Genomic DNA, 12,737 nt, shown 5'->3' with positions numbered 1-12,737 from the left:
GGGTTCGCACGGGGAGGAGGGGGGATCGAGAGGGAGAGATTGCGCGGGGAGGAGGGGGGCACCGAGCGGCGGGGATTGCGTGGGGAGGAGGGGGGACCGAGAGGAAGAGATCGTGCGGGAAGGAGGGGACCGAGAGGGAGAGATTGTGCGGGGAGGAGGGGGGACTGAGTGTCGCAGGGAGGAGGGGAGACCGACTGGTTTGTCGCAGGGAAGAGGGGGCCGGCTGTGGTTTTTATTTTTTTTTGGATAAGTTTCTTAAGAGTCAGCGGTTGGAACGGCGACTTTTACAGTTGCCGTGTGGAAGGGCGAATGATATAGTTGCCCTTTCACAAGACGACTATAAAAATCGCCCTTCCATCAGGCGACTATGAAAATCATCTTTTCAAACACTGATATTATCGGCTGACTCACCATCCCATACCCTTCCATATGACGTGGGGGGTCCAGATGGTACCTAAAATGATATGATGATTTTTTTGTGGATATTAGACTGATAAATATATTTTAAAAAATATTATTTTAATAAATAATTTTAAAAATAATAATAAATAGGTAAAAAATTTTCGAGGAAGATAAGAATATCCATTCATTTATTTATTTTGACAGCAATAGGCTGAAGGTGATGCTAGTTTTGTGAGGCTGATACAAAAGAAAGTCCGTCTTATGCTAAATGGGCTGTAAACGTCAAGCAGCCGATCAGTTCCAGTTTGACCAGGTATCTGGCCGTCCATGGCAGTATTCATTTGGAAACAGTGGACCAGACAAAATTGACAGCGAGGTGGGTATAGTCCATTGACACAGCTGCTAACGTATGCGGGATTGTGTGTCACGCATCCCTCGTTTTGCTCTTTGTCACGTTGCTGTGGGTCTTATCTACGGATGAGGTGGAGGGCTTGAGGACACTTTATGGGTCTCGTGTCTCGTGTAGGCACATGCAAGTGTTCGCCTAGCTTTGGCTTTCATACTTTCTTAAAAAATAAGAAAATTTTGTCTCTTCTTTTTTTTTTAATATTTATATTAATGTAGATTTCTGCCCTGTGGGCAACTGCAAAAATCTGATCCAGTGGAGCAAAATCAGGCAAGATTTGAAGCGAAGGAATGAAAACTTGTTCAGGAAACATGTTAGTTCTAGGCTTAATTTGTGACTGGAAATCACTTGTAGCCTCTAATTCCCATTTGGTTTCTTGGTCAATCCGAGCCATCTATCGAATGCAATCCAACATAGTTACACCCAACCACCGAAGTCTAGTTCCGGCTCAAATCCACATCCCTCATGCAAACACAATTTGAATCAGGTCATGTTTGGCCAAATCTAATTAAATTAGTCTAAATTGCATAAATATATGTTTCTTTGCATAAATTTGCATGCCAGCATAAGTTCGGTTTGGTTTGAATCTAACTTGAGAGCTAATAGGAAAACATATTATATTAAACCGATATCTTTGTCATGAAATTTGTGTAAGGACTCAGGCAGTAAGTTGAGCCTCCACTAGAACCTGATCTAGCCGATGTGGGACAATGTTGGTTGCATCACCTCATGAAAGGATGAATTAGCTCGAGCTCGATCTCTAAATGTGATTTCCCACTCTTCTTTTTCATCATGTGACTTTGTGCTTTGAAAATACAAAAATGATCAAGGGACCAAGGACCACATGCAATGGAGGCTATGGAGCTTTGATTCGGTACAATATTTGGGCCCATGGAGTTTTAAAAGTACCAGCTAATTGGCAATCAGATTGTGGAAGAAATAATAATTCTGCCAATGATGGAGTAAGAGAAAGTAACAGCAGCAACCGATCCCAGCATCATCATCATGGCTCTGGGAGAAGAAGACCATCATCTCGCTGGATCTGATCGGAGTGGGCACATTCTCAGCTTTCCGACGTCACCATTTCAGCTTTCCCACCTCCCGATGGCCAAATGAGCTAAAAATTATGGACCAGGAAAAGTTTGATACGCACACCTCCCATTTCAGAGGAACAGCGTCCATCCATGTTGGTCTTGCAACCACAAGGAGGCAAACAACCGTACCAAACTGCCAACATCCAAAGATCATGTTCCTCGAATTATATGCTGCAATATATGCTACAAATCATGTTCTACTTGTGGAATAGATATTTAGATAATAGCTTATATTAACCACTATAATAATCTAAAAAGACTGCCGCATGATGAAAATATATATCCTGGTTGATCTCTTCACGGTCGATGATAATGTTGGCATTTAATTAATTCATATCGGTATCCCAATAAAATTATTCTCAAATTATGAAATTATTTTGATGTATAAAATTGGTTATGTCTTGCAATGCTATTACTTTGTTAATATTATCTATCATTTTTATTTTAACAACTAAGAAATATTGTTATAACCAGAGATTGAATAACCCATCATCTCGTTATAATGACATAAATAATAATAAAAAATCTTGACCGCAAAAATATCATTCATAAAATAAAACATTACATTTCAAGCTATTAACATTGGATATTTACGATGGTATCAATAGAAATTATTTTATTCCACGATTGTCATATAGGTAAAAGAAAATTTTATAAACAACTAAAATTTATACTATATAGCAACAATTATTGTGGAATAATGGCTATTATCTATAAATCCTTTGTATGTAATCTGGCGAAGAAAATTGCAAAACTATTGCGATGGTTTTTGAATGGTAAAACACTCAGCATGAAAATGCTTTGGGCCATCTATTCTTATAAATGAATAAGATTTTGCAAGTTCAACACCCAGGGTTTGTAACAAAAAAATTTACAAATCTATTAATGCTAACTTGATAATTTATATTTAATCATTCTTCTTCATTTGGTGACAATTTACATCAATTTTAGTAGGGCATGGAGAATTTATGAGGCTGAAAATAGACTCCTAGAATATTACTCTAATTTGATTAAATTATTGAGTGGATAGACTAACTCTATTTATCACCACCATTAATCCTTTATAACTCATGCTATATACAATATATTATTTTTTTAACCATTTTTGAGATAAATATTTTGAATAAAAATTTATAATTAATGAAGATCAATCGTACATCAATTATACATTTATAGTAATGTATAAAATTTTAATATATTTTAAAAATTAAATAAAATAATAAAAAAATAATGAAGATAAAAATAATTCATCTAGCACTAAATTAAGTGCGTAAAGTATTGAATTTTATGAAGTGAATCAAGACTCGAGCATTGAGAGATACGATTCCTCAAATTTCAAGCTAATCAATCAAAACAATCAATAATTTGTAAAGGGATAGAAATTTCATCAATCAAAACAATGAACTGAACAAGATCTTATTGATGACTAAGCAGATGTTACTATCATTATTGTCAGTATTATCTGAGTAAATAAACCTACACAGAGATTAGAGAGAGAGAGTATTAAATAAAATAGAATAGATTCCAGTGAATAAAGGTCACAAGAAAAACCTTGTCTATTTTTATATATCTTTTTTCAAAGAAACGGCGTGTGGAAAAGGGAGTGACGATCGGCATCTGGAAAGCGACAGGATCGGGCCCCAAAAACCCTAGTTGAGAGCTCTATCGTAGACACGCTCTCAATCACGGAGAATAGTGCATAAAACCGTTCGTCCGTGCCCACCCTTCTTTGATATTAGAAAAGAGAGGGGGGAGCCTCGTAGAGAGTGCGAGGCCGAGTGCGTATTTGCGCGCGCGCGAGGGAGAGAGAGCTTGAAATAATCGATGGAAGCCGAGTGCGGAGTCCCGGCGGTGCCCGGCGAGGAGGTGGCGTCAAACAGGGCGAGCGCGGACCAGGAGAGCGGCCAGAACAGGGGGGACGGGACCGCCACGGCGGAGGACGGGAAGCCGATGGACGGTATCTCCGCCATCATCCCCGGGTGGTTCTCCGAAATCAGCCCCATGTGGCCCGGTGGGTGCTCGATCTTGGTTCTTGGTTTTTCTTCCAAACCGAGGCCGATACTTGATAACTTTTATGTACTAACTTCCGTATTGTGGATCTTGATAAACTATTTCCATCTATATTTGGATATAATTATGTTTTGCTTATAAAGATGGTACTTTTTTATTTTTTTCCTGCTAAAAAAGGTCGGTTTTTATTTGTCTTCGATGGTTCTTTTGTCCCTCTTTTTTTTTTTTTTTTAAATGGTTCAGTCCTTTTTTTCTTTTCTTTCTCTTTTAACGGTTTAATATGGTGATAGATGGACCTGTGGTGATATTTATGAATGCGGCGGACATAAATTATATGTAACATTTTTTTTAGTTATTATTTCGCATCTTCTTCTTCTTTTGTTTTAAATATTTTTCTTACCTTCTGTTATCTTTAATCTTCTTATAGAATTTTCATATGCTCAAGAAAATATATAATTTTATTTGTATTGTCGGATTTTATTCTTCTCCATTCTCTACAAATGGATGCAGCTTGATAAAAGGTATAAGCATGTTATTATTATTATTATTATTATTATTATTATATGTACATCCGAGTATGAATACCTACTCTGGAGTCTAGATATCCAGTTGTCTGTGTTTAATTTGGGTTAAAGTGTCGCTCAAAAAAATTTCGAAATATGCCATTTTGTTGGATGATAAGTCTCCTTTAACTTTATTTGTTGTTCTTGTTATAAATTTAAGTATGCTAATGTCGAATTCACTAACGGTGATTCTTTTTTTGTTGGTACATGTTCGTGTTCACATTACTTTTTGGCAGAACGTTGGAGCTTTTTTGACTAGTTCTCATCTGGAAAAACTCCTCCATGTTTATCTGCACTCGGTTTTAGTGAAGATCACTGCTGTTACTTTCATATGAGATAGCTGTATTCTCATGACTGATTTCCATGGGTTGAGCTTGTCTAAAGATCTTCCACAAGCTTTCCCTTTTTTTATAAATATATATTTATGATCTGTTCGTGTTAAGCATTATGTTCTGTTCTGGGTCTTGTATCATAGACTGCATGACTGTTTTTTCTTTCTTAAAGGGCTTATAATGTCTCTACTCTCTAAGGTTTTTTAGAGCTTTAAGTAGATTCCTACTTTAAGTGGATTCTTACTAAGGTTTTTTAGAGCTTTATGTAATTAGGTTCTGATTATAACAGGGCAACTGTTGTTTCTTTAGATATCACTGTCTTTTGTGTGCAGATCTGCAATTAGTTTCAGAAAGTTTGCTCCTGCAGCTTGAGAGGAAGGCCCTCTCTTTGCTTGAATGATTGTCAAGGCATCTCTTAGGTTTGGTTTGGATTCAAATAAAGCAAATGAGATTAAAATGAGAAAAATAAGGGCTACTTATGCTTGGATTCCACAGATGGTTCATTTCTACATTGCCCAAATCAAGACCTCCATCTCATTTCCCATAACCTTCCTAGTATGAAAACAAAGCCTGATTGAAGGCTTGTTTTTGTTTGGTTCTGTGTCACTATTAGAGTTCGCTGAAAATTCCCACTTTTCACTTTTTGATATTTAACAAGTTAATGCAGAGAGAAACATGGAATACGCCCTGTCAATACTCTATAGTGAGTCAAGTTTTCTGACTTGAGAAGAAATGATATTTGAAATCATGGGCCTGAAAGTTGTAGCTGAGTGTTAAAATATATCTAACACTACCAAGCTAAAAATAAGGTCCAGAACATACAAGACATTGTGAAAAATGATGTTAGATCATGTCGTAGATTTTTTTCCCAAACTTCACAAAATTTATTGTTTATCATCTCTCGTGTTTCTTTACATTCTTAAATGACTAAATTGTGTTCATAATTCTGCATGCATCATGTTATGCTTATTATAAATTAATCTGGTGATTTCATGCTCTCGATATCTTTTGTAACAACAGTTGATTTTTAAGAATGCTTGGTACCATTTACAGGAGAGGCTCACTCCTTAAAGGTAGAGAAGATTATTTTCCAAGGAAAATCAGAATACCAAAATGTCCTGGTTTTTAAGGTAATTCATCACCTTGAGAACCTGCAATGTGTTTGTCTTTTTTTATCTAAATATACTTGCACTGACAATAACATGTCTGTGATATTTATGGTTTCAGTCATCAACTTATGGCAATGTTCTTGTTTTGGATGGAGTCATTCAAGTGACTGAGAGGGATGAGTGCGCTTACCAAGAGATGATTACTCACCTACCACTTTGCTCTATTCCAAATCCTAGAAAGGTAGCTTTATCATATTAAGCTTAATGGACTTTATATATATATATATATATATATATCTTCCGAGATCTTAGACTAAAAGTTTTCTCTTGAAATTCGCTCTAGATGTTCTCTCATCGACTAAAACACCATTTATGTGTTATGTAAATGGGCTGCACTCCCTTTAGAATTTCATGTATGGATTGTTATCTCTTTGAAGAGAATAAAATGGATATGTGGGTGAGTTTTCTTTTCATTTAAATGGTTGGATTCGTGACATGGGTGAAGGATACAATCTGAGCCATTAGACTCTTACACTGCATAATTGAGATTGACATAGAGAACTATTCTGGATTTATTTTTCCATTCATTATCTCTTTTGATTAGTGATAATTGCTGTTCTTGTAACTGCAAAAAAAGTAAGCCTCTTTAGAGGATCGAGGTTGTGAAATATGTAATGATGCTCATATTGAGCAATTAAAGTGGCGTAATTGCCATTTTTATTGCTCCATTTTCATCTGGAGAAAATAGCAGATCTGTTTTAACGACAACTGTGCTTGATTGATTGTTCATTTTTCAAGCATCAATTCTAAGTGGATTTGGGTAATTATTGACAAACTTTTGTAGAGCATTTTTTCCACAGGTTGGCACATTTTTTGATAGTTCTCTGAAATAGTTCTGAAAAAATAAACAATCAAGTTTAAATATGGCCAATATAGGGTTGGAAGGTTTTGAATTTCTTCCATGCGAAGATCATTGGCTGGTCATCATTAGGGTGCACATCATGATTTATTCTCTCAGACAGGCCATAAATAGATCAGCTAAATTATGGAATGATTTTATCAGTCAATGCACTCAATCTAACAATTATTCTTTTAGCAATCTTGAGACCATTAAAGACATAATTTCGCCATCTCAAGGAAGAATGATTGAATCCATGGTTCAAGCTATTTTTATTGTGCAGATGACATGGTGAATTAGAAGTCCTCTATATTAAGTCATGAAGAAGGAGCCACAAAAGGACTCTCACTCACTCTAATTCCATTTGACTTCTGACCTATGCCGTGTTCAGCAGTCCAAAAAAACTGTTTAAAAACTAAAATAGCTTCTTTCAGTTAATGTCGTATTGGCTTATCTGTCATATCTTATCAAACAGAACTTAAAACCTATATTTGTGAGTATGTAGAAGAGTTGGTTCAGCTTAAAAAAAACATCTGGTCAGGTCTGGTCTGGTTGAACACAGCTAAGATTTGAACAACCCTGTTAACATACTCAAAGTTGTACCATTCAACTAACAAAAGGTCATTACTATTAGTGAACCTACTTTGCACAAACAATCAAGCATGGTATTGCACTATGTTCACATCTTAATGAGGGAAGGATTTTCTCTGCCATGGTTAATCCTGGAATCTTTAATTAAAACCTAGCCTTGATGGATGATAGAATAGTTTGGCACTGAGTTGGCAAATTGATCAACTATTTTTGTTCTCCAATTTTGTTGTGAATTTCTTTTTTCCACATCCTTATTGTACACATTTTATAGAATAAGTGATGTGCCCCACAATGCATATCGAAATTTCCATGCTGAAGAATATGTCCTGTTTCCGGGCGAAGTTATTTCCTCCTGTTATAAATTTGTTTGTTCCTCTTGTTATAAATTTGTTTGTGGCTATATTTGACATGTCACTCATACGGCCTATTTCCATGATTTTCCTCCTTTGATTTACTTATGAGATGATCAAAGCATCGGATTTACTGTTTTATTACAAACTGACGAGAAATTTACAAGTATGCTTCTTCCTTATAAGATATTGAAATTTTTCATGTGTTTTATGGTTTGACATAACTGTTGTTGTTCCAGGTGTTGGTTATTGGAGGTGGTGATGGTGGTGTTTGCGTGAAGTTTCACGCTATTCTTTCGTGGAGCAAATAGATATATGTGAAATTGATAAAATGGTTGTGGATGTGAGTAATTTAGACTCTTCTTGTTGCCCCTTTTGCCTTCAATATTACTATCTTGCATCATAAAAACATGAAATTGTGATTCTTTACTCGAGTGTTTATTTTTCATTGGACCATTGAAATGATGCTTCAAGCATGCTTTTGTTCTAATCATTTGATTGAGGGCTGAAATTTTTTAATATCTTATGTGCATGTGGTTATGCTTGATCATGTTAAGTTCCTCAGCAAGTTAATAACAACTAATGTCACTGATTTATTTAACAATGTTCCTTAATCTACCAAATATAGAATATCATACAAGTGTCATTGACAATTGGATATTCAGTTTAGGAAAAATCCGAGCTAATTTTGCATAGTATTAGTGATTCCCACATTGATGTTTCTTAATTTATTAATTTTCTGCAAAATTTTTCCATGTAAAAAGCCTTTTAGAAAATGAAGGAGAATCGTATATATGAACTTCAAGGCTGCATCGACGAGTACAATTAAGAATACCAAAACCCATATTCTATTAGATACAGTTGAAGTCTCCCTATCATCTATCATTTGCTTCTTGCTTCGATTTACCACTTGTACAGGTGATATTTCCTACTTCCAATGTAAGGGTGCTTTTGGACTTTAAAAAAAATTCTACCACACTGTTGTTGTTTCCCCGAACCTCTTCCCTCAGTCTAATATTTTATCTAGCTTGAAGAGTCTGTTGTGCCATGTAGTCGGCACTTTTTTATTTCATATGCAACTTTATTCTATTAGATTAGACATTACATAAAGTGACTTCACTAGCATACCTATTACTCCTGGGAAACATATGAAATGAAAGTTTCCCAGCATCAATCAAAGTTTGAATTCTGGACATTTGCTGAAAAGGCAGACTCTTTGAGGGTGTAGTAGAAGGATAGCACTTTGCTTAACTTTGCAGTTATTATTAGACTGGTGGAAAACCTTTGTGTTGCTTAGACAGTTAAGGGTTTCCCTTTGATAATCCTTTCTAGAATTTTAGCACAGTTTTGGCACCTACAAACCATCCTCCCTCTTTTGGACACGTAGGGTGACTTATGTCTCATCTCTCAAAAATCTACTCTAACCACCCTCTAAAAGAATGCTAACTACTTGGCTATTTCTCATTTGTCATGAGAGTGATGTGAAATTTGTGCAAATTCCAACCGTGCAAGAAAAAAAAGTGTTTCATAGTTTCTCATGAATAAAGGGAATGTCAAGTAGTCTAACAATCTTGATGTTATTCCTTTTTCCCCTTTTGAGGGGAATGGGTGACTAGGGCTAAAAGATTACTTGCTTTATGCAGTATAAAGTCCACTAGAGTCCATTTCTGTGCCAGTTAGAAGATCTTGTAAGGAATGTTGATTCCTACTTTCACCATCATTTTGGATATATAGTGTCAGGATGATCTGATATGCAGCTGCTAGATAGCTCGGTAAACAACTTTTTTTCTTTGGTTAACTTGCAACTAACTTGCCCTTTACGGGAACACTGTAAAGCGAGACTACAATGTAAACTCCAAAATAAGGTTGAAATAAACAGAATTCATAGCAATGCCATTTCCTTTCGTTCTCTTTCTTCCTTGCTTTAGAATAAGCTTCTCTCTGTCAAGGGCCTCCTATTGGTTTCTGGGCTCTTATAAAGGATTGAAAATTAGTATATACAGATTTGGTTGTAAATGAAAACACAAATAAAGGTGTGTTTTGAGCCAATTGGCATAAAAAATGGCGAAGGAAAAAGAAATCTTAACATATTATTGCTTAATGGGATCTCTGTATTTGTTGAGCATTCCATGCGCATCGCATGTGGTACTTACTAGTGTCGATAAAATAGTCAAAACTATGGTAAAAAAATTCGGTATTGTTGACTACCGTACAACTACTGTAGTCTGCAGCCAATTCTACTAGTCTACCTGAACTATGATGAACGTTTTCTCTCTTTGCAATCTATTTATGTGTTATTTGTCGCTTCTTATTATAATTAGATGTAACAATTTATTCTCATCTTCATATATTGTAAGATCTACCATTTAAACAGTCTAGGTAAAAATTCTATTATCTTCAGCAGACAACACAAAATGCTTTAATATTGTACAATTCATTTATATATTTTTAGCTCTGCATAAGTTAAAAAGAGTTGTTTTGCTGCGATTTTTCCTTTCAGGTTTCTAAGCAATTTTTCCCCCGCTTGGCCATTGGGTTTGAGGATCCTCGTGTGAATTTACACATTGGTGATGGTGAGATATTTCTTTAATTATGAATAGTTGTCTTGGACAAGTCAATAGTATAACGCCTCTCAGTCTTTCAACATTGAAGCCAATGATTTATGTTAGAAACTTAACTGCCACATCAACTGATCAAGATTCATATGAACTTAATGTACTGGTGAAGGGGCTTGGTTACAGCCCACATTCCTTGCCGTAAAGAGTTGGTTAAAATTTTATATGAATTATAAAACCAATTATCACTGAGTGAAAATGTGCCCTTTCTTATACAATGTGAAATCATCGCATTTACAATTTGCCTATTAAAAACTTACACCATCTCACTTACATTGTTGTATTTTAACTTCATTAAGAACTTCATGTGCATATGTTGAAGTTTACAAGGTTTTGGTGTACCATTATCTGGCACTTCAATACCTTTTTGTGCATTTCACTCACTGGACAACCAACATGCAGGAGTTGCGTTCTTAAAAAGTGTTCCGGAAGGTACTTATGATGCAATCATTGTGGATTCTTCTGACCCGATAGGTATGGCAAGATTGAAGTTTCTTATTTTTGTTGCTTCTCACTGAGATCTGTCTAACCTCCTTACTTTGGTTAATCAGGTCCAGCTCAAGAACTATTCGAGAAGCCTTTCTTTGAATCTGTGGCTAGAGCTCTTCGTCCAGGTGGAGTTGTATGCACTCAGGCCGAGAGCATATGGCTACATATGCACATCATTGAAGATATTGTTGATGTCTGCCGCCAAACCTTCAAGGGCTCTGTGAATTATGCTTGGACAACTGTACCAACATATCCAAGGCATGCTTGACATCTGAGTGTATTGTTGTTTTTCAAAAATATCTCTTTAATTTAGTCTGGTAAAATGGATATGTTTTGATATATCGGTTCATGACTGCAGCGGGGTGATTGGTTTCATGCTTTGCTCCACGAGGGTCCACCAGTTGATTTTAAATATCCTGTGTATATATAGAGGAGGACGAGAAATCCAACAAATCAAAAGGGCCCTTGAAATTTTACAACTCGGAGGTATATTTCCTTATTGTCTTCCTTTCGTCTCTCTTTTGCTGATTCGCATGCCTTTTTGCAGATCCATCCTGCAGCATTTTGTTTGCCATCCTTCGCAAAGAGGGTTATCGAGTCCAAAACCAACTGAGCTTCACCCAAGAGGTCTGCCCAACTTGCATCGGCGCAGGATGGGGATATTACTGCAAAATATCATAGCAACTCAATCTTCATATTATGCCCTCTTCAAATACCGGCCTGCTATGTGATTTGATGGGTCATCTTGCCTCCTTCATAAGTCAAAATCTACAAAAGCATGTGATTAGCTATCAACTTTTATTATGATTCCTTCTATGGATGATCTGAGATATTGGATGTACTCTCCACAGTTTTTTCATCAAGAAATGCATTTCGATGTCATCTCTCTCTCTCTCTATCCATGCGCATGTGCGTGCATGGTGTGTGGTCACTGCTAGTAAACTATCTTCTGAAAGATTAGATTACATAATCATCCTTTGTAACAGGGCTATTGATTGGTAAAGTTTCTATCAAAACTTTCCATGTACGGCTGCCATGCCACAGGAGGTGATTCACCCTGTGAATTGCACCCGAATCTGTTATGAGATACTTAAGCATGCTTTTACCTCTTGTAAATCCAGCTTGAAACTGGTCCCTATGATAAGGCCTAGATAGCTAACTCAGCCTGGGAGGTGTGAAATCGTGTGATCATTTGTTTTACGTTCTGTTACGGCCAATTCTCTCATCGTCCGATCGTTCAGGTCGCGCACCTGCAAGAGAAGTTCTCATCAAGATTGTTGTCTTACCCCTTTTTATAGTAGAATACGGTATGGTCCCGTCATTAATGGTGCAGACAACTGGAGAGTTGTCAAATCATCGTGGACTGTCAAATCGTCGTAGGTTATCAAAATTAACCATGTCCGTGGCAGGACAATACCCCGGCGGTCGCACAGCATATCCTTGACAAGACAACAGCCCATAGCCGTCGTACGACGTTCGGACGAGTTGGCCGACTATATATCGGTATTCGGTTGTCGGGACGTCGGGTGATGATCAGAGACACCGTCGGCTGATCTGGTATCTTGTGGAAGTTGGACGTCGGCTGCCACCCTCAACGGTGTGTCGGTAATATGGATTCGACCGCTCAATCGGTCGGGAACAGCATGGGTCGGTTCGGCCGACACATCTTCGACCGGATATTGTCGGCATTATTGTCGGCAGTCATCCGTCGAGTCATTGTCGGAATCGTCCGTCGGTCCGGTTGGTAGAGTCGGACGTCGATCGAACCAGTCCGAGGGTAAGTCGGCGTACATGGGTCAGTCGGTATATCCCAACAGTTCCCCCCACTCCTGAGTCGGATGTCGTGTTGGCCAGCGTTTCCACGTAGGCAATGGCTTC

General features: G+C 37.1%; 1 protein-coding gene across 1 annotated transcript; it reads left to right on the top strand.

The window, feature by feature from the left end:
• Positions 1-3,570: 3,570 nt before the first annotated feature.
• On the top strand, positions 3,571-11,741 carry LOC105050680 (spermidine synthase 1). Its single transcript, XM_010930791.4, is given in 12 exon segments — positions 3,571-3,913; positions 5,861-5,937; positions 6,035-6,157; positions 7,995-8,022; positions 8,025-8,098; positions 10,256-10,328; positions 10,773-10,844; positions 10,922-11,117; positions 11,218-11,243; positions 11,246-11,281; positions 11,284-11,345; positions 11,407-11,741. Coding segments are annotated over 12 exon segments (1,020 nt in total). The 5' UTR covers positions 3,571-3,726; the 3' UTR covers positions 11,473-11,741.
• Positions 11,742-12,737: the final 996 nt, after the last annotated feature.

Source organism: Elaeis guineensis, chromosome 8 (assembly GCF_000442705.2).
Source record: "Elaeis guineensis isolate ETL-2024a chromosome 8, EG11, whole genome shotgun sequence".
Taxonomy (NCBI): Eukaryota; Viridiplantae; Streptophyta; class Magnoliopsida; order Arecales; family Arecaceae; genus Elaeis; species Elaeis guineensis.
The sequence above is the reverse complement of the archived record's forward strand: the minus strand, read 5'-3'. Positions and strand labels throughout refer to the sequence as shown.